The 22,406-nt window shown below is 44.0% G+C and overlaps 2 protein-coding genes across 2 annotated transcripts; one reads left to right on the top strand and one right to left on the bottom strand.

Moving 5' to 3' along the window:
• The first annotated feature begins 5,930 nt into the window (after positions 1-5,930).
• LOC115580528 (zinc finger protein 395-like) lies at positions 5,931-16,053 on the top strand. The gene is made up of 10 exons (XM_030415015.1): positions 5,931-6,063; positions 8,414-8,585; positions 8,696-8,847; positions 9,123-9,232; positions 9,504-9,706; positions 9,783-9,883; positions 10,165-10,459; positions 10,577-10,669; positions 13,607-13,677; positions 13,940-16,053. The coding sequence occupies exons 2-10, from the start codon at positions 8,424-8,426 to the stop codon at positions 14,049-14,051; spliced, it is 1,299 nt and encodes a 432-aa protein (XP_030270875.1). The 5' UTR covers positions 5,931-6,063; positions 8,414-8,423; the 3' UTR covers positions 14,052-16,053.
• A 215-nt stretch (positions 16,054-16,268) lies between these two features.
• Positions 16,269-18,246, bottom strand: gtf2a2 (general transcription factor IIA, 2). Its single transcript, XM_030415016.1, has 4 exons — positions 18,040-18,246; positions 17,061-17,165; positions 16,668-16,825; positions 16,269-16,569 (listed from the first exon to the last, which is right to left on the bottom strand). Coding segments are annotated over exons 1-4 (336 nt in total). The 5' UTR covers positions 18,112-18,246; the 3' UTR covers positions 16,269-16,568.
• Positions 18,247-22,406: the final 4,160 nt, after the last annotated feature.

The raw sequence follows: 22,406 nt of genomic DNA, 5'->3' as shown, positions 1-22,406 counted from the left end.
GAATAAGTATGAAGCAGCAGCAGGTGAGGTGTGAGCACACGGACAGACGAGTCCGCTCAACAGTCTCCAACATGACATGAATGCAGCAGTGACTGCAATGCATTATGGGATACCGAGGACTGAAGTTTGGTAAAAAAAAAAAAAAGGTATTTCTTGGAGCCTTTGAACTGGATCAAACTCAGACGTGGTGGACTTTAAAGGACCTGCACGGGTTTATAGACGTATTCAGTCATCAGTCAGACGCTTTGGTCCAGCTGGTGACAGAGCGACGGTCCAGTCAGCTGCAGTTACTCTCATTTATACAGCTGGAAGTGGCTGCGGCTCAGTGGTAGAGCTGCTGTCTTGTTATCTGAAGGTTGCTGGTTCAATTCTCCTGGTCTGCATGTCAAAGAGATGCTGAAGCCCAAACTGCTGCTGAAGTGCTGGCAGCCACCACCATGAATGTATGAAAAGAGTCGGATAAATGAAAGTCTTTAGCAATCTATTTTTTTTATCTAATCTGATTTGTCTCAGTTCCAACTCGTCAATAACTGACTCCTGTGATGGCGGCCGTCTCGCCCTGCCGTCCCAAAGCGAGTCAGGAACGAGACTCAAAATCAACTTTTCTTACAAACGGCACTTTTCACAAACTATTTACAATGCAACAGAAACCAAACATGTTCCCAGTTTGAGCCGCGAGACGACGACGCTCCACACGGACCAGCGGCTGCTAAGTGTGAAGGTTCAGCATCAGCATCTACCAATCAGATCAGACCTCAGCATCAGCATCCACCAATCAGATCAGACCTCAGCATCAGCATCCACCAATCAGATCAGACTTCAGCATCAGCATCCACCAATCAGATCAGACCTCAGCATCAGCATCCACCAATCAGATCAGACCTCAGCATCAGCATCCACCAATCAGATCAGACCTCAGCATCAGCATCCACCAATCAGATCAGACTTCAGCATCAGCATCCACCAATCAGATCAGACCTCAGCATCAGCATCCACCAATCAGATCAGACCTCAGCATCAGCATCTACCAATCAGATCAGACTTCAGCATCACAGCTGACTGATCACATCTATTAATCCACAAACATCAGATATCATAAAAACATCTTTCTGCTACATCAGTACTTTACTGAACATCAGTACACGATGCTGATGATACTTTATACTACTTTAACTCACTTTTAATTATTATCTGCTGCTTTACTTATGATAATACATCATAGTTCAATAAGATGAGTTAATATTAATCATCCTGAAGGAAATTCTTGTGCTTTGTATACAAGTTTTTATTTTTAATCTCATAAGATTCATATTTAGTATTATTAACAGAAGTCTGAAAAGTAACTAGTAACTTAAGTTGCCAAACGGGAACATTTCATTCTTTAGTTTATTGATTTAAGTCATAGATCAACATGTCTGGAGATACGAGGTTTTCACTGGACAGGACGAGCACCGACATCTGTAATCTGCAGAGTAACGAGTAACTAAAGCTGTCAGGAAAAGTAGTGGAGTAAAACTTACAATACTTGCATCTGAGATGTAGTGGACTATTGATTTTTATTATCATAGATGTTGTTGTTGTTATAATCATGATATCAGACTGTATGTGAAGTTTGTTGTCATTTTAAATAGAAGTGGGTCAAACTGAAGCAGCAGGACGCTCAGTGTGTGTGTGTGCGTGTGTGTGTGTGTGTGTGTGTGTGTGTGTGGAGCTGCACGTAGCTCACGAGCGAATCAGCGCCGCGTTGCTGCTACGTGCAGCTCCACACACACACACACACACACACGCGCACACTGAGAACAGGAGGTGAAGAAGAGGAGGAGTCAGAGCTGCTTATGTAATCAGTGATCTCCACCTACAAGCTGCTCATTGTTTATATCACACTGCTGCTGCACACAGGACGAGTACACACAGTACACACAGTACACACAGGACACACAGTACACACAGTACACACAGTACACAAAGAGTACAAGTACACACAGTACACACAGTACACACAGGACACACAGTACACACAGTGCTGCAGTACACACAGTACACACAGTACACACAGTGTACAAGTACACACAGTACACACAGTACATACAGAGTACAAGTACACACAGTACACACAGTACATACAGAGTACGAGTACACACAGTACACACAGTACACACCGTGCTGCAGTACACACAGTACACACAGTACACACAGTGTACAAGTACACACAGTACACACAGTACATACAGAGTACAAGTACACACAGTACACACAGTACATACAGAGTACGAGTACACACAGTACACACAGTACACACAGTGCTGCAGTACACACAGTACACACAGTACACACAGTGTACAAGTACACACAGTACACACAGTACATACAGAGTACAAGTACACACAGTACATACAGAGTAAAAGTACACACAGTACACACAGTGCTGTAGTACACACAGTACACACAGTACACACAGTGTACAAATACACACAGTACACACAGTACATAGAGAGTACAAGTACACACAGTACACACAGTACATACAGAGTACAAGTACACACAGTACATACAGAGTACAAGTACACACAGTACACACAGTGCTGCAGTACACACAGTACACACAGTACATACAGTACATACAGTGCTGCAGTACACACAGTACACACAGTACACACAGTGCTGCAGTACACACAGAGTACAAGTACACACAGTACATACAGTACACACAGTACACACAGTGCTGCAGTACACACAGTACACACAGTACATACAGTACACACAGTACACACAGTACATACAGTGCTGCAGTACACACAGAGTACAAGTAGCCACAGTACACACAGTACACACAGTACATACAGAGTACAAGTACACACAGTACATACAGAGTACAAGTACACACAGTACACACAGTACACACAGTACATACAGTGCTGCAGTACACACAGTACACACAGAGTACAAGTAACCACAGTACATACAGTACACACAGTACATACAGAGTACAAGTACACACAGAGTACAAGTAGCCACAGTACACACAGTACACACAGTACATACAGAGTACAAGTACACACAGGACACACAGTACACACAGTACACACAGTACACACAGTGCTGCAGTACACACAGAGTACAAGTACACACAGTACATACAGTACACACAGTACACACAGTGCTGCAGTACACACAGTACACACAGTACATACAGTGCTGCAGTACACACAGAGTACAAGTAGCCACAGTACACACAGTACACACAGTACATACAGAGTACAAGTACACACAGTACATACAGAGTACAAGTACACACAGTACACACAGTACACACAGTGCTGCAGTACACACAGTACACACAGTACATACAGTGCTGCAGTACACACAGTACACACAGAGTACAAGTAACCACAGTACATACAGTACACACAGTACATACAGAGTACAAGTACACACAGAGTACAAGTAGCCACAGTACACACAGTACACACAGTACATACAGAGTACAAGTACACACAGGACACACAGGACACACAGTACACACAGTACACAAAGAGTACAAGTACACACAGTACATACAGTACACACAGTACACACAGTGCTGCAGTACACACAGTACATACAGTGCTGCAGTACACACAGAGTACAAGTACACACAGTACACACAGTACACACAGTGCTGCAGTACACACAGTACACACAGTACACAGAGTGCTGCAGTACACACAGAGTACAAGTACACACAGTACATACAGTGCCGCAGTACACACAGAGTACAAGTAAACACAGTACACACAGTACACACAGTGCTGCAGTACACACAGTACACACAGTACATACAGTGCTGCAGTACACACAGAGTACAAGTACACACAGGACACACAGGACACACAGTACACACAGTACACAAAGAGTACAAGTACACACAGTACACACAGTACATACAGTGCTGCAGTACACACAGAGTACAAGTAACCACAGTACATACAGTACATACAGTACATACAGAGTACAAGTACACACAGAGTACAAGTAGCCACATTACACACAGTACACACAGTACATACAGAGTACAAGTACACACAGGACACACAGGACACACAGTACACAAAGAGTACAAGTACACACAGTACATAGAGTACACACAGTACACACAGTGCTGCAGTACACACAGTACATACAGTGCTGCAGTACACACAGAGTACAAGTACACACAGTACACACAGTACATACAGAGTACAAGTACACACAGTACACACAGTACACACAGTGCTGCAGTACACACAGTACACACAGTACATACAGTGCTGCAGTACACACAGAGTACAAGTACACACAGTACACACAGTACATACAGAGTACAAGTACACACAGTACACACAGTACACACAGTGCTGCAGTACACACAGTACACACAGTACACAGAGTGCTGCAGTACACACAGAGTACAAGTACACACAGTACATACAGTGCTGCAGTACACACAGAGTACAAGTACACCCAGTACACACAGTACACACAGTAACACAGTACATACAGTGCTGCAGTACACACAGAGTACAAGTACACCCAGTACACACAGTAACACTACATGCAGTATTAATACAGGAAGAACACTGCACGGCCAGAAACTGCTCACTAATACTGAATCGATAACACTTTGTTAATACTGTGATTTGTATCCAGATTACTTTAAACCACAGACACACAGCAGTACAATTACAGGAGTACTTTATAGTTCAGGAGTACTTCAGGAGTACTTCAGGAGTACAGAGTACTCTGTGCTGTGTCCTCTCGGTGTGTAACTTGTGTTCAGTGTGAGTGTGTGTGTGTGTGTGAGTGCAGGACAGTCAGTAAACAACAGACCCCAGTGGGGTGTGTTCCTGCACGGCTGAGCTCCACCAATCAGCTTCAAGCTCCTCCCCACGTGGTGCTCTTGTTTACTACGAGGCTGGAGAGCCACCGCGGGGGCTGATGGGAAAACCCGGAGCGGATCAGCTGCTCGGAGCTCAACGTGCAGATCCAGTGTGGAGCTGATTTACTCAGATCAGCAGATTAACTGTCGTGTTTGAGCAACACTCAGTCTGATTCACTCACTCTGAAAACACACTTGACACACAGAGTTCACCCTGATGCATTGTGGGAAATGTAGGATCAAGTATTAATGAAGGTTTGTGAGAGTGTAGTTATTGTGAGAGCAGCAGTCAGGATGTGTCTGCTCCGCCTGCTGCAGCCTCATCATGGCACTCTGTCATTTCATCTGATTTCAGTGTGCAGAGCGGCTTAATGACACACCCGGGTCAGCCCGGTTCTGACTGTGACTCACTCACAGTCCAAACAGACTGTTAGACAGACAGACACACACACACACACACACACACACACACACACGTTTATAAAGTCCTGATCAAAGGCAGTAAATCATATATTATTAAAAATGTGTGATGTTTAATGGTCACGAGTCATTTTGCACTTTTTCTCTTCTTATCTCCAGGAACAGAAAGAAGTTGAACCTCTAACATCCATCAGCTGATTAAAACAGATTATGAATCTAATATTGTTTTATAGTTTTAGTTTCATACTTGTCGATTTGTTTTGTTCCATCCAACAGACTCGACCGTTAACGATCCAGTTAAAGAACACATGAAGAATAAAAGACTAAATACTTTTTACAAGTTTGTGAAGTGATCATGTTTCATATCAGCAGTCAGGAACACGTCGTCACGTCTTCAGCAGGTTTGTTCAAACTTTATTTATTCCACATTACAACATTTAAAGTCTTCACAGTGAATTAAAAGACAGACAGACACTTGTGATGTTTCTGCTGCTCATCATGATGAACTGAAGCGTCCGACACAAACTCTCTGGACTGATGTCAGGGTGAAACACTCCGCTCCAGCTGTTCTGTGTGATCCGGTCCGTGTGTTGTGTGAGCCTCCTCCCTCCCTGATGGTGTTCAAACTGGCTGCAGCCTGCAGCAGCTCACACTCACACACACTCACACTCACACACCCTCAGCTCCCATTGAACACGGTGGACAGTCCAGGTGTTGTGTTGTTGTTGTGTTGGAGCTCCAGGCTGCAGGTAGGTGACCACTGCTCCTGTTTCCTCCTGTGATCACACTGTCAGTGTCTCAGCTGCTTCCTGCTCTGAATGAACAGCGAGCTGCTGGAGTTCAGAGACAATGAGCTGACTTTACTTCAGCTCTGTGCTCCTTCAGCTCTGTGTGTGTTCAGCCTGCTGATCAACATCATTGATTGTGGTTGAATCATTTTCACTCATGTCTGTGGTCAGAACTTTGCCTCGTGCAGCGTCCTGTAACCTGAGTCTTGTTGTTCAGACGCTGAACACAGTGAAGAGTTTCTGAAGTGAAAAGTGACATTCTGGTGTCACGTCGTGGTTCTCAGTTCATCCTCAGAGCTCAAAACTGATTCAGTTTCATACAAATGCTGCTGCTGGAGTTGTTTTTCTGCTCATTGAGGACTCTTATTGTGGAGGGTGTGAACTCTGCACTGAAGGAATCTGATTGGTCCAGAGCTCAGAGCAGCAGACAGTCAGAGGGGTGTGTGTGTACAGTGTGTGTGTTGAGTTGTGTTGTGTTGCTTTGTTTTGTATGTATGTGTTATATGTGTGTGTGACTCTTGAAGCGGCTGCATGCAGAGATATTCAGACGTCTTTGTGTCCTCAGTGTGTGTCTGTCTGATCTGAGTGTGCAGCTGTGAGAGAACTCGACCTCAGCAACATCCAGCAGCTTTACAGTGAACACCAAGAATCATTAAGTCACAGAGAAGTGACTGGAAACTATTTTAATAATCAACTAATCATCAAGCAAAATCGTCAGATGTTTGTTGTTCCATCGGAGGATTTAATGCTTTACTTTGAAACCGGCCTCATCAGTTAATGTTGGTGTGTATGTTGGTACAAACCACCGACTTTACATTTCTTCAGCTTCAGTTTTCAGTTTTATCAGGTTACGTTTGGGCACAAAAACACTCAGTCAGTGTTTAGTAAAGATCATGTTTAGGCTTTGGTCATCTCGACCTAAACATGTGATGTGGACGTGATGAGACGCTTCAGTGCTCCACAGATACATGAACTGTAAACTCATAGTGAACTTTATATTTGATTTTGGTCTGTTGGTTGAAGAAAACAGGCACTGGAGGAGATTTTCTGTCATTTTAATCAATATGACTGAATCAATAAGTGTCACAGCTCCGTCTGAAGCCGGACTGTGATCAGCAGCAGCTCCAACATCTGCTGGAATCTGTTCTGATACTGTACGTGTCTCTGGTGACTCTGAGTCACTGATTAACAGGAAACCTTAACGAGGGGGGGGGTCATCATGTTTCATCACGTTGCCACGGTGACAGTTAAGTCCTGAAGGTGATGTAATCATCATCAGTGTCAGCATGATAAAGAAACATTTACCAACAGTTGGTGCCATCTGGTCATGTTAATCCTCTGATCAGTTACTGGTAACCTGCACACACACACACACACACACACACACACACACACACACACACACACGCACACACACACACACACTCGCACACACACACACACACACACACACACACACACACACTCGCACACACACACACACACACACACACACACACACTCACACACACTCACACACACACACTCGCACACACACACACACACACACACACACACACACACACACACACTCGCACACACACACACACACACACACACACGCACACACACACACACACACACACACACACACACTCGCACACACACACACACACACACTCACACACACACACACACACACTCACACACACAAACACACACACACGCACACACACACACACACACACTCAGACACACACACTCGCGCACACACACACACACACACACAGCCTGACTGTAAATGACACTTCAGCCTCTGACTCACTGTGATGTCACTCAGATCTGTTTCCCAGCAGCCTCGGCTCTGATGCTGAAACATCTGTATTAAAGGGAAAGTGTCGACAGATCAGACTCCTGTATGTGAATACAGGAGTATAAAAGCTTTCTGTGGCTCCGGTGGAAGCAACATGTGAACTGTTAAACTGCCTCCTGTGATCTCACTATGTTGCATCGTGGGTAATGTAGGCATCAGGCTTTGATCTGGCATTGCACTGCTGTCAGTTCAAAAAGAAATGATGAAAATCAATAAAGTAGAATCAGAAATATCACCTTTTATATTCCACACGTTCTTCTTCTTGTTCATCCACTTCTGCCTACATTACCCACAATGCAACTTGAGCCACTGCGTGACATGACCTGGAGACAAATAAAACTTAAAGGGTTCATGAAGTGAAGAACATTTCCCCTCCATCTCTAAGCGGATCAGAACACAACCTCCAGGAGCTGCTCGGCTCTGAACTGGACTGAAACGTTTGTGTTTGTGTGGTTCCAGACGGACAGACATGTTACCAAAGACACGTCTGGGAAAGCGTTCTCCTCTCGGGGCGTTGGTGAGCTCCACCTGCCCGGCAGCAGGACAGGTGACGGGTGACACCGGCGTCACCATGGAAACAGCAGCAGGACATCTGACAGCCAGCAGAGTCAAAGGTCACCCCGGGCTGAAGGTGAGATCGCCTCATCATCAACGGAAAATCCCAGTTTTGTGTTTCAGTTCTGGAGAGCGGTGAGAGAAACCCCCTGCTGCGTCTCAGCCTGTCACTGTCCTCTCCCTCAGGTGTATTTTCAGTGTGGAGGAGCAGGTGAAGCTTCAGGTGTGGTCGATCAGCCTGACCTCATGCAGAGTGACGCTTCTGTCTGGTCTTCATCTCATCCCTCCTCCTCCTCCTGCAGCAGATCTGTCTCGTCCTGCATCGACGTCCCCAGAAGGTCAGACGTCCTCTCTCTGTCTTTGTGTCTGTCTGTCTGTCTGTCTCTTTGTGTCTTTGTATCTGTCTGTCTCTTTGTGTCTTTGTATCTGTCTGTCTGTCTCTTTGTGTCTTTGTATCTGTCTGTCTGTCTCTTTGTGTCTTTGTATCTGTCTGTCTGTCTGTCTCTTTGTGTCTTTGTATCTGTCTGTCTGTCTCTTTGTCTCAGTGAGTCTTTACATTCAGTATCTCTGCGTGACGTCCAGTAATCAAACTGTGTGTCGTGTCGTCCTGCAGTCAGAGGAGTCCACACGAAGTGGACATGGACGAGCTGATGGCAGCGATGGTTCTCAGCAGTTTGTCCTGCAGCCCTCTGCTGCACAGCCCCGCCCCCCAGGACACCGCAGGTACCACAATACACAACAATAATAATAAACAACAACAATACACAACAACAACAACAATAATAATAAACAACGACAATACACAACAATAATAATAAACAACAACAATACACAACAATAATAATGATAATAAACAACAATACACAAAAACAATAATAAACAACAACAATACACAACAACAATAAACAAAAACAACAACAACATAAAATCTCAGTAGATAACAACAATGACTAACAACAAAAACAAACCATATGGAAATCACTCCATGTTTCAGCTCCTCTGATGGACTGTGGCGGCGGCGAGCTCTCTGACGGCGGCAGCAGTGGTTACTGGAGCATCGGCCACGGCAACGGCAGCCCGGCTCCCTCTCCACCAATCGCGGATGCCGCCGTCAGCCCGACCACGCCCTCTGATGAAGGGCTGGACATGGAGCTGGAGCAGGTGCTGTTCGATGAGCCGGCGCCTCGGAGACGAAGGGTGAGTCGGTTTTATTTTGATCACAAGGAAAAATAAATGAAAGCGCCGCAGAGAGCTGACGTGTTTCCTCCTGCAGAACTCGGTGAAGGCGGCGTACAGGTGTCTGTGGCCGAGCTGTGGGAAGGTCCTGACGTCAGTGGTGGGAATCAAACGTCACATCCGGACAACACACCTGTGGTAAGACTCACCTGACACACTGATCCTGCTGAGTCTGTTCTACAGGCGTTTATATGGAAGCTTAATTCTGACAGTACAATACAACTAAATGTTGAATAATTGAAGGATAAAAATAAAGTAAATGTTACGTAATAATAGGATTAAAAACCTGGATTCATTTCTGCCAGGAGATAAAACAGGTGAAACAGGTTAGATAACATAAAACAACACAGAAATGAGTTTCCATCTAATATTGATCTTCATGATGAAGTCTAACACCTGTGACCTTCGACCTCTCACAGCCGCGGCGGAGAACACGAGCGTTGTTCTCGCAGCGAGGAGGATTTCTACTACACTGAGATCAGCCAATGGGAGGAGCAGCAGCAGTCTCCGCCCCTTCCTCACCTCTGCAGCCCCGCCCCCACTTCCCCAACCTCCTCCTCCTCCCCCTCCTCCCCCTCCTCTCCTCCCAGCCCTCCCCCTCCTTCTCCTCCCTCCCCTCCATCTTCCCTGTCTCCAACCTGCAGCGCTCTGAGTTGCTCCGCCCCCTTCTCCTCCGACACCCTTTGCCAGGTCCAATCAGAGCACTCCTACCAGGTAGGGCGGGGACTTATCCACAGTGAACGTGTGTCTGAATGTAAGCACATGATACACAAATGACATTTTGACAAAATATTATCATATAAATGTGGTTAATATTTTGTATTGTTTTAGGCTCCACCCCCCAGTCATGTGACGTCAGCAGCAGCACCGTTGAACACACCCACATGTCGTCCGATGGCTCCGCCCACCAGCTGCGTCCGACAGGTAAATCCTTAAAGAGGCTTTAATCAGTATTTAATATTCACAGTGAATCAAATGACAGCATGATCTGTCATCTCTGAGCCTGTCTGAGCTCCCAGCGTGGTGGAGTGTAACTGAGTACATTCACTAAAGTACTGTAAAAAGTAGAGTAAGAGTACTGTAATAGAGTATCAAGAGAAACTTCAGGAACAGAGTCCAAACTACACTGAAGCACACGGATCAGAAACAGCTAACATTAATCACATGACACCAGAGGCCTGTACTGTGAAGGGGGCTCAACATATCCAGGCTTTGTGCTCATGATGCAGCTCAACAAAGCCCCGAGTCCCCAATCAGAGTTAAACGGTACTGCGACGGTGGTTATCAACTTACTTTGTCAAGTCCGGTTCTCTGCTTTGTGCTCTGCTCGTTCACATAAAAGGGGGCGTTTGACGTCATATTATTCTACTTCCGTGCGAAAATGGATCGATCCCGGGCCACATATTTTACTCAAGATGAGCAGATTCTTATTATGCAGGACTATGAAGAACTCAAAGAAACCATCACGGCAAAAAGTAACACTGTCGCCGCCAACAGAGCGAGGGAGGGCTGCTGGCAGGAAACTGCTGACCGTGTAAATGTGTAAGTTAACAATGATTAATATTATGATCAATATTATATTAAGCCCTTAGTGTTTTCATTTCTGAAAGCTCAACATTGTGCAACTTTTACATATTAACCCTCATCCATTTAAAAAATAAATACACTGAAGCAACAACTATCTTGACAACAAAGAGCTTCCTGACAGTGAAAATAGCTCCAGCCTGTCAGATTTGTGTTTGGGCGTACACTGCCCTACAACGGGAGAAACATTGATCAGTTCATCAGTTTATTCATGGACACATCAAAGAAATAATTAACTTTACTCATTATCTGTGACAGATAAATACTAGGTTGGCCTAATTAATATTTCATATTGCATTTTATTAAGATGTGGAAGCAGCAGTCGGACATGGCAGCAAGTTAGAGCCAAATACAAAAACATCATTCAGAGTGGTATGTAGCCAAGCTGCCCATCATTCTGTCAGTGTGTGTTCTTACTCAGATTTTCTGCATCACCAACTGAATGTAAGAAGGTTCCCGTGGCAACAAAATGAAGGGCTACACAAACAGTTTGCCCGACAGTGAGTGCACAGCTTCTTCAGTGGCATTCCTGACACTCGGCTCAATAAGTGAGCAAATGTACCGTATTCCCTCGGCTGAAAATCTATATCGCTCACAGAGAATTTGATCAGGAAATGCCAGCGGATCAGCGCGATCTCGAAGAAGCCGCTCACGTCACAGTGCTGCCCAAATTATTTTTGCTCCCAGGTCCACCGGGTTCTCAATGGATGGTGACTCCATCTCCGAATGAGTTACACAGTGAAACAGCGGCGCTTTTATTTTAAGCTGAAACTCTGAACAGAACCTGGTCGGGACCAGGTTATGAGCTAAGCATAAGTTACCATGGTGATCTAGCCGGGTTAAAAGAGAGCCACCTTTGTAGTTCAGGGAAGCCTGGCTTTAGACTCAACATACCTGCTAACCCACTAAACTGGCTTCACAGTACAGGCCTCTGGTTAAACAGTCTAATTATGAATCGTGGTTAGTTTTCATTTGGCCCCGCCCCCTTCCTGCAGCCTGTGCTGTATTAGGTCCTGATTGGGCGACATGATTAAACAGGATGTGAGTCTTTGTGTTGTTTGACTCTGATGAAGACGCACATGGTGTCCAAACTCTGCAGAGACTCTGGACGGGCCTTCAGCTCCATGTGACACCTGAAGCAGAACTGAAGTATATTTAATACGTTACACCTCCACTCCACTACAGCTGCAGTTACTTTTCAAATTTAAGACTGAACATTGAAAGACAGTTGGTTGTTGAGTCTCGTTACCAGGACGTCACATAGACACATGTTGGGTTGGTAAAGCGTCCCGAGCAGCAACAAAGAGAGAAAATCAGAAACTCTCTCTACATGAAACATCTCCTGAAAGAGTAACTAAGTATTTGTACTCATTTGTCGGACCCCTCAGATTTATCTGGTGACCCGTTGGAGGGGCCCGTCCCCCAGATTGGGAACCACCTGACTAAACTAACTATCTTCACCTGGAGCGGCTCCAACAGCATGAAGCTGCTGCAGCATCATGAACAAACGTATCACGTCACACAGAATCAGTGGTGAACTGTTCCTTTAACCTCAGCCGTGTGCAGAGCTGCTGTTTTTCAGAGTTCTGTGGACAAACACTGTTTTCTCTGTTGTTCTGTACTGAGAACAAACTGTTTCTGACTTTCCGACAGAATTTTAGGTTAAATTTTAGGTGTTTTACTTTTGACTGTACATCCCCTTAAAGGCGCCTGCAGCTCCTGTAGACGAACACGCACTTCTCTAAATCACTTCTGTTTTCTCTCCGTCTGGATCCTGTACAGCAGCCTATTGTTGATTTCCTGCAGCAGGGAGCAGCCTGTTAAAACTGGTTTTATACTGGAGGGGGGAGCTGTGTGTGTGAGTGTGTGTGTGTGTGAGTGTGTGTGTGTGTGTGTGTGTGTGTGTGTGTTCTCGCTCCTCCCTGATGGTTTTCATTCAGCAGGAAAATCCCCTCTTGGATGGTTTGTGGTCACGTTTTCCATCACTGTGCCTCAGTGCAGTGCTGCCTCCTGCAGGCTGGAGGAGGCGGTGCAGGATGTTTTTACAGCTCAGAGGAGAAACACAAAGGAGCAACAGCAGAGACTGACTCCAGATCAGCCATCACAAGCTTCTTCTGTAAACAGACATCAGCAACAACAGAAGAGAAGAAACTGAAATAAACACTCACTCCTCTTCCTCTTCTTCCTCTTCCTCTTCTTCCTCCTCTTCCCCCTCTTCCTCCTCTTCCTCCTCTTCCTCTTCTTCCTCCTCTTCCTCCTCTTCCTCCTCTTCCTCAGGGTTTGGCGTTTCGGGTGCGTTCGGTCAGCGTAGGCGAGCAGTGGCTGCAGCAGCAGAGCGCCCCCTGCAGGTCAGTGTTTGGTGCAACATTTAAAAAAGTTTGATGATTAATGATTTAAAAAAGAAATATGATTAAATGCCATGTTTGAGCTTCCGTAGGTTTTATATGACCAGGATGAGTGAAAGTGACAGTTTGTTCTCAAATCAAACCTGGATTCATTTCTGCCTGGAAACCATGTCTGAACAAGACAGTGCACAGTAGAGCGCATACCTCCGCCAAGGCCCGACAGTGAAGTTCAGAGCGGTCACTGATGCTTCTGTTTCTCTGTCAGGAGGATTCGCGGAGAAGCCAAGAAATGCCGGAAGGTGTACGGCATCGAGCACAGAGACCAGTGGTGCACGGCGTGCCGCTGGAAGAAAGCCTGCCAACGCTTCCTCGACTAAACGAGGAAGAGCGAGAGGAAGAGGAGGAGGGAAGGAGCACTGAGGTAGCTGAGGCCTTCAGCTCACCTGGTGGATGTTTTATGTTCTCTGAGAGCAGAAACGTGTTGTTTTATACTCTTTCTACATTTTCTATAAGCGTCTTTTTTACTTGGAATGTGTTTGTAGAAGGTGTTTGTAGACGTCCTGTCAGTTTGAGGCAGCTACGATGTGACCTTTACCCTTTGAGGCAGCTGAGTGAATCCGTGTCAGGACCTATACGTCACAAACGTACCCAGTAACCATGGAAACACTCAGCTCAGAGCTGCTGCTCCTCTGATGAATGTTCAGGCTCAGCTGGGTGACACTGGGCCCAATCTTAGTTCTCATGAAGCTGGTTCAGGTTCAGACACTGCCTCCTCACATCAAACTGATGGATCAAAATGTATAAGTCACCACTGCTACAGGGTCCCTGCAAGGACATAAATACTGTACTCCCATTTAAAGGAACAGTTCACCCAAGACTGTAAACCCAGTCATCCTCCTAAAGCAGCTGAGACTCGATTTAAAACAGAAAAACAACCAAAGAAACATCAGATGTCTCCACACAGCTCGTCTGCTGTGACCACAGTCCCACACTTTCAGTTCAGTCGAGTCTGAACGAGAGCAGCGAACAAACAGGAAGCTGAACAACGAGAGGCAGCTGATTTAAACACAACATGTAAATAACAAGCTTCCTGACAGGAAGACACACAGCTGTTCTCACTGAGCTAACAGGGAGCTAACGCTAACAGCAGGATCCAGTCGTAGACATGGAGGCTCGTGGTGCTAACAGAGCTCAGAGTGCTCCAAACTCAAACATCGATCAGTTCATCAATAAATGGCTCAACTCATAATATGCACCAAATATTAAACTGAAAATAAATGCAGGCATTCATTTATAAAATCTGTCCTAAACTGATATTTCTGTAATAATCTGCTCAGTCCGCCCATTTAATATGACATTGTTTTAATTGATGTATTCATTTTTAGATGTTTTTATTTACAGATTAATTTCGGTATCATTTGCTCTTTGAATTTTACAAAATAGTTCATAAATAATAAATATAAATGAAAGTAGTAAAATAGATGGAAACATCAGTAAATATAGGAAATAATACAAAGTAAGCAAACAGAAAAAAATCACTTTGTCACATTTTATAAATAAATTAATGCCTCCTTTAAATTTTTTATTTGTAGTTTTGGTGCATTTAATGACATTCATGTATTTCTGGATTTTCTGAGCTGTGTAATTATTTAGTAGTTTGGCAGTTTCTCTGTTCAGGAGCAGCTTTGGACCCCGACACACCTGCTGACTGTATTATGGTCTGTAATAAACAGCTTTAAGGTGTCAACAGGTGGAGATCAGCGCTGACGTCTCCGTCAGTCGCTCAGCTCCGGGCTCTAAAGGCAACGATGGTGCGCCGGGCATCATAAGCTGCTCCTCACACACTTAACTGGTTTATTTTAAAGCCATTTATCGTATCAGGTGTCGACATCGTCTCATCTCAACTGAACGACACGTATCTCCACTGTAAATATCATCACGAGTTCGTCCTCGTTAATTTCCCATCAGCCCTTTCTTCATACGACCTTCAGTTCAGTTGTTAAACGTCTGGAAGCAGAAGCCATTTCCACTCGTCGCCGTGGAAACCACATGCAGTATTGAAGACATATGTTTAATTATGAAAACACAATGTTTTACACTGATTCATATATATTTTATAATATCTGCCTGGTGTATAAATACAGATTAACATCAGAGCAGTAACGAGGACGACTCCTCCTGAAGCCTTTAAACTTTCTGATGTTTCAACCATTTCTCTGCAGTAAACAGAACAATTCTATTTATATTCTCTATATGACCTGTTTGTTTCTGAGCAAAAGAAGTAAATGTTGATCATTGTAATCGTATCACTTTGAAGATGCACTCTTTTATACATGATGTGAGGTTCTCATGTTTAAATAAAAACAAAGAAAAAGTAGATTCGGGCTCATCGTCTGGTTCGTTTTAGTCTGTAAGCAGACGGATCGACTTCAGGTTCCAGAACACGAAGCAGATTTTAATTCTGATGATTATGTTTTTAAAAAGATGAAACACCCAGAGGTTTAAGTTAACGTAGGAACATGATTATTGTCTTTACTGTAGGAAAACATTTCTAATGAACACACTCATCAATGGATTCATGGAAACACACACTCTGTGTTTTAAATAAAGTTTTTATTAAAGATGATCCAGCTCAATGACAACAGCAAACTGAACACAAACCTCCTGTAAACTGATAATAAAAAAAATGCTGCAGGTACAGTGACTGGTCCACTCTGACACACTCACACACACACACACACGCACACACACACACACACACACACACGCACACACACACACACACACACACACACAGTTCTCAGCTGTGACTCTGCTGTAATAAATTATATGTACAGTCCAGGTCCATCTGCGACTCCATCAGAACACGTGAAGAGACAGTCGTCACTCTGGAGTCTGAACACGGGAAAGAAATCAGACAGAAAGTTACAGAACCGACACAAACAGTGAAGTCCGACCGAGACAAATATGAACTGTGGAAGTTTTATATTCACCATTTATCCATTTTGTTTTGGGTCGACTCGCTCTTTCCGTCACAAGCAACAATTTTAACCTTGTCGACCTTCACGAGGTCCGTCACCTCTCTGAACTCCACGTCGTTGAGGACGAACGTCCACACGTTGTCACAGAACCTGTAGGTGTTCAGGGAGCCCTGCAGGACAGACGGACAGACGGCAGAACAGACTGAGACGGACTTCAAAACATCAAGAACATCCTGCCAGGCAAGATCGCACTAACTGACTGAACCCGAACACAAGATATGATGTACAGAAGGTGACTGAGTGATATTTGATCCTCATTTAAGCCCTGAAATCACCAAAGAAATCTCATTTCACTGCTTCCTGCCAGCGTGCAGGGAGGTCACAGGTCACAGGAGGTGGACTCACCCTGAAGTTAACCCTGTTACGGACCCGACTGGCGAGCGCCGTGTTGATCGCTTTATCAAACTGAAGGAGGACCTGAAGAGCCAGCTGAGGAGTGATCTGCTGAGTCTGGACACAAACACAAGACGTGATTATCACCCAGCAGCACTCAGCGTCCACACGCTGACACACGCTGTCGAACAGTTCACAGCGCTGATTACACATGTCATATCATCTGTTCCACCTGGACACGAACACAACAGTTACACATGCAGTTTGAGGGTTATGAGTTGGACAACCAGAACATCATCTGTCATATTTACATGTTTTTATGCTAAGCTAGGCTAACCACGTCCTGGCTGCAGCTCTGTACTGAACACTGACTCACCCTCAGGTAGAAAGGTTTATTTCCCATAATACCAAACTAATTCTGTAACGTTGATCTCAAGAGGCACTTTATGGGAGATATTAAGGTTAGTCTGTTCAGTGCACCATGGTGGAGTCTGTTTCTTTGCTTCACTGAAGAACAAACTTTCTCTGCAGACACAGACTGAACTGATTAATCTGAGTATATGCAGCTACATCATGTACGCAGCTCTGCTCGGGACCTTTCAGGAACCAGGTCCATGCTAACAGAAACAACACTGACACATCAATGTGAAACACTCAGGAGGACGCTGAAGTAAAGCAGATGAACGGTGTAACTGTTCCACTCTGGTTTAAGCTAATCCACTGAACTTTAACTCCTGTTTATCTGCACGATCTTGTTTTCATACGATGCTAATTAGCCGCAGCAGATAATAACTGCAGCTTTTTAACACAGCAGACAGAATACTTGATATTTACTTCTGTCTGAAATAAATCAGTGCAAGCAAACCGCAGCTACCGAGCTAAAGTTAGCCTAGTTAGCTTAACTGCACTCTGCGCCGCCGCTGCAGTTAGCAACATGCTAACGGAGGCTAGCTGTGAGCGAACAGCGCGTCATGTTTGGGGTGAGTAGCACCTGTATGAGCTCATCCAGACTCTCCTGGAGGCTGTTTCCCAGCGTGGTGTTCCTGTACAGCTGGTAGGCCATGATGGAAACCACCGGAGGAACAAATAACTACAGCAAACTATCGTTTAAACACACTCAAAGCTAACGAGCTAACACAACTAGCCGCTTCCTTCCACAACAAGCGAACGGTTCAACAGAGAGCATCAACAAGCTAACGGCAGGGGCACGGCTTCCGGTTACGTATTCCAAAATAAAACTGTTGCTCATCTACTACTTACAATTTAAAATGCCAGAGTCAGACATTAAATCACTTTTCTGGCCAAAGAATTGTTTTATTATTTTGTACTCTAATAATGCTAAATATAAATCTGTTAACGTGGTATCACCAGTTCAACCTGACGTAATTTAGTTTATGCTTTTATTTTGAAGTAAGTGTCCTTTTCCGTCTCTGGTTCTTGCTGACTTGACGAAGGCTACGGAAGCTCAGAGGGACCAAACCGTTTTAAACATTGTCACATCTCTCACTGTGTTATTGTTCAGTTTTATTGATCTATCACACAGTTTGAGTTCAGAATTCTTCAATGAATCATGTTTTTTTTAATCTCATCAGCAGTAATCACTGCTTTTATTACAGAAATTAAATTAATTAACTTTGTTTTTATTGAACTTTATTCTCCTGGATGCATAAAAACAAACATCATACAAACATGATAAACGCTCATGAGTGACAGTTCTGCTGTGGAGCCTGTCACTCACTGATTTATTGATCTCTGTTTAATCTGCAGCTGATGAATCAGACTGATGATGATTTAAATGATTGTCTCCACAAGATGGCAGCAAAACATCAAACAGTAAAATCACATAAACTACATTCTCCTCTGTCACTCTTCTTCTTCTTCTTCTTCTTCTGTTATATATTAATGTTTAAATATATAATATGTCATTTGTCATATTTCATTGCATATTCGGTTAATTTTGCTTGTTTCAGTGTACAATATAAAAACAAACAATTGCAAAAAACTAACAATTTAACTCACAATATCATATCATTATTATATTAGAATATAATGAATACATATATTATTCATTATCCTTGTTTAATATTATTATACATATGTAATATAATGGTTTTGTCTCGAAAGAAACAACACTGTATCGCTGCATTAATTATAATCAGCCTTCTTTTCATTGTTTGGTTGATAACGACATGTTTGCACCTCTGACTGATGTTCAGTTCACATTTTAAAGAAGATTAAACCGTAAAGTTCAACTTTAAACACAGTGAATATGTGAACATTTGTGTTTCCATGGCTACTGATGGATCCATACTGTTGAATCAGACTTGTGTGTGTACGAGGACGTTAAGATGAGACTGCACGTCATTATTCAGATCCTAAAGAACAGACAGTGTGTGTGTGTGTGCAGCAGCTGTGTGTCTGCAGATGTTTCCACATGTTGTAACTCTGTATTTGTCTCCACAGACACTCGCCGCCACATGGACCCGTGAATCACCTGGACGTCCGGCTGCAGACGGAGATTCAAGATCCAGCATCTAAAAAGGTTTTTACTGAAAATGACGACATGACTAAAACATTATTTTCTGGTCGGACTCTGGGTCTGATGACACACATCAGAACTTCACGGTTCAGTTTATTGTCATTTACAACACAAGACTGTAAAATGAAGAGCAGCTGCAGCCTCTTCATACAGAGACGGTCCGAACAAATACATCACAGTAACACAAAGGGAGGTGGTACTGAGACCAACAGGGAAAGAACAGACACTACATTATATTTTATTTGAATAATCTTTTGAATTAAAAATGAATTCTTGTGCCTGAGGATGTGTTTTTATGAAGACGTGGTCAGATACACATTTTTCTGACATCTTAATGAGTTGATATTGTTTTTCTGTGTGTGACAGTCAGAGGTTCTCGGTGCTGCTCCTCTTCCCTCTGACACTTTGAATTAATGTCATATCTCAAAATAAGTCAGGACACAGAGATTATATTCACTGCTGAGGACGAGGCTCCGCCACAAAATACTCTTATTTTCTTTATAACACTCCTCTCGAGTCTGAACATCAACATCTGTCCACCAGCACGAAGAGACGAGATAAAACTGCACCAGAAACACAGAGAGGCTGAGAAGTGATCAAAGGTAATATTGCACAATAAATTCATATTAATGTGTTCAGGCGCTGATGTTTCAGCTGTTTCCTGCAGACGACACATACATGTACAGTGTGTGTGTGTGTGTGTGTGTGTGCTGCTCTCAGCGGTTCTGTGTGATGGATGTGGTCGCTGAGCGTTGTGAGCGGCTGTTTGCTAATGAACAGATCTGTTTAGCCAGCCGCTCCGCTGACCTCTGACCTCGCTCGCTCTCCACACGCCGCGCTCGGGAAAAACATACGAGGACGGAAAACACAATTAACAGGACGGAGCGTCTCGACGTGAAGCGGAAGGATTAAATATGAAGCCTGAATCTGAATCTGGAGCCGTGGAGGGAAAATAAACTGCTGGTGTTTGAAGCAGGACGATGTGATGATGAGTCACCAAACAGGAAGTGGCTCCTTCACTTCACAGCCAATCAGCTGCCTCCACTCATCTTTCTTTCTGTTCTGATCCAGACTGTGAGTGGTTCTGCTCTCCAGAATCACTCACAAAGGGAAGCTTGTGTGTTTTACAGTTTTTTTCTGAGACCAGAGGAAGAACTGCTGTTCAGATCAGAGAGGCTGAGCGGACCGGAGATCCACCTGAGCTCACCTGAACTCACCTGAACTCACCTGAGCTCACCTGAGCTCACCTGAACTCACCTGCTCTCTCTCTCACAGCACACATTTAACCTTCATCCTGAGTGCTGGATTATTGATCAGCCTGTCACAGCCAATCAGGACGCAGGAGAAAGGTTTTGGTCCACTTGAAGGAAATCAGAATGTTTCCCATCAGTCAGCGGGGTAACGACCTCTGACCGGCGGGCGATACGTCAGCAGATATCCGTCTGTCAAAGCGCCGCTTCATTGTTTCCGATCGACGAAGCTCGACGAGACGCCACGACAACCGTTTCATGATGTTTCTGGTTTTGTGTGAAAGTCTCACAGACTCGACCTGAACTGAACTGTAGAGGCAACATGTCCTCACACAGGAGGGGAGAAATATAAAATATAACATTAGAAAACTGGATATAATCTGTGTTTCTGCACAGAATGTCTGAGGAAAAGATCTGAAACACAACAAAGAGCAGAGACGAGAGAAATTCAAACACATGAGACCTTCTCTTTTTACTGCGTGCTGTCTTATTGTGGTCTTGTTTTTATTGTGTTGCATGCATTCTGTATTTGTGCTTCTGCTTTGCATGCTGTGGTGTGATGTGTCTTGCGTCTTGAATGATGTTTTCTAAATTGATGTTATATATGCTATTTTGTCATGTTTGTTAACTGCTGTGCATGTTTTGTAGATTGCCCTGCCTAGTAATTTTGTAATTCTAATCTAATTTTTTCTATATTCTGTTCTGTTTTTAGGGTGACTTTAACATCTGTCTAGGGACTACAGATGAAAAATTGCCTCTTGGCTAATTCTGGCGCATTTCCAGTAATGTTATTAATGTGCACTGTCCCTGTTTTCAAATAAACTAAACTTTAAATAGAATAACAGAATAAACAGAAAAACTATGCTGGACAAAAGAAAATGAACAAATAATTTGCAGTAGGATAAAAACCTCCATTATCATGAAGCCATCATTAAAGGGATGTCTGTCCACTGAACGTGTCCATCAGTCACAGTTCAGGTCTTTACACTCGTCTCCTCTGCAGAGATTCAAGGAAACGAGGCTGCAGATCAACGAACATCAGCTGAAACATCATCAACTGAAACGTGATCAGCTGAAAGATGGAGACGAACCGTCTTCTCCAGGAGTCTCTTGACTCGTCAGCTGATGATCATGTGATGTGATCGTGATGAGCAGAAACATTAATGATACCCTGCAGACGGGACTGCAGCACAGTTCTCATGTTCCTGAGTCTCTCTCTGCTCTGTTAATGGACTCATGTCTGTAATATAACACAGGTGAGTCCACAGGTGAGTGAAGCAGAGCCGGCTGAACTGTTCGCTGCTCTGGGCCAGATTTGATCCACTAATGATGGAGACGCTCACAGAAGATCTCAGGTTTAATGAGTGTTCACACTTCTTCTCTAATCTTTGCTTTCTGTGAGACGCTGGATCACTGGAACATTTTACTGAAATGAAACAATGTGAGAAGTTTTAAGGGGAAAAATCTCTATTTGGCGCAAAAGTGTTTGATTGGTACATCGTGTTAAATTGAACTTTTCTAACATAAGTAACTAATACAGTCAGATAAATGTAGTGGAGTAGATGGTTA

Source organism: Sparus aurata, chromosome 4 (genome assembly GCF_900880675.1).
Source record: "Sparus aurata chromosome 4, fSpaAur1.1, whole genome shotgun sequence".
In the NCBI taxonomy this organism is placed as follows: domain Eukaryota; kingdom Metazoa; phylum Chordata; class Actinopteri; order Spariformes; family Sparidae; genus Sparus; species Sparus aurata.
This window is presented reverse-complemented; position numbering and strand designations above follow the sequence as displayed.

Excerpts from the sequence above, each read along its gene's own strand:
- gtf2a2 (XM_030415016.1), bottom strand. The coding sequence starts at position 18,111 with ATGGCCTACCAGCTGTACAGGAACACCACGCTGGGAAACAGCCTCCAG. Across the intron at positions 17,166-18,039 it reads GTCTGGATGAGCTCATACAG|ACTCAGCAGATCACTCCTCA; the intron begins GTGCTACTCACC and ends GTTTGTGTCCAG. Across the intron at positions 16,826-17,060 it reads GTAACAGGGTTAACTTCAGG|GGCTCCCTGAACACCTACAG; the intron begins GTGAGTCCACCT and ends TCTGTCCTGCAG.
- LOC115580528 (XM_030415015.1), top strand. The coding sequence starts at position 8,424 with ATGTTACCAAAGACACGTCTGGGAAAGCGTTCTCCTCTCGGGGCGTTG. Across the intron at positions 8,586-8,695 it reads AAGGTCACCCCGGGCTGAAG|GTGTATTTTCAGTGTGGAGG; the intron begins GTGAGATCGCCT and ends CCTCTCCCTCAG. Across the intron at positions 13,678-13,939 it reads CAGCAGAGCGCCCCCTGCAG|GAGGATTCGCGGAGAAGCCA; the intron begins GTCAGTGTTTGG and ends TTTCTCTGTCAG.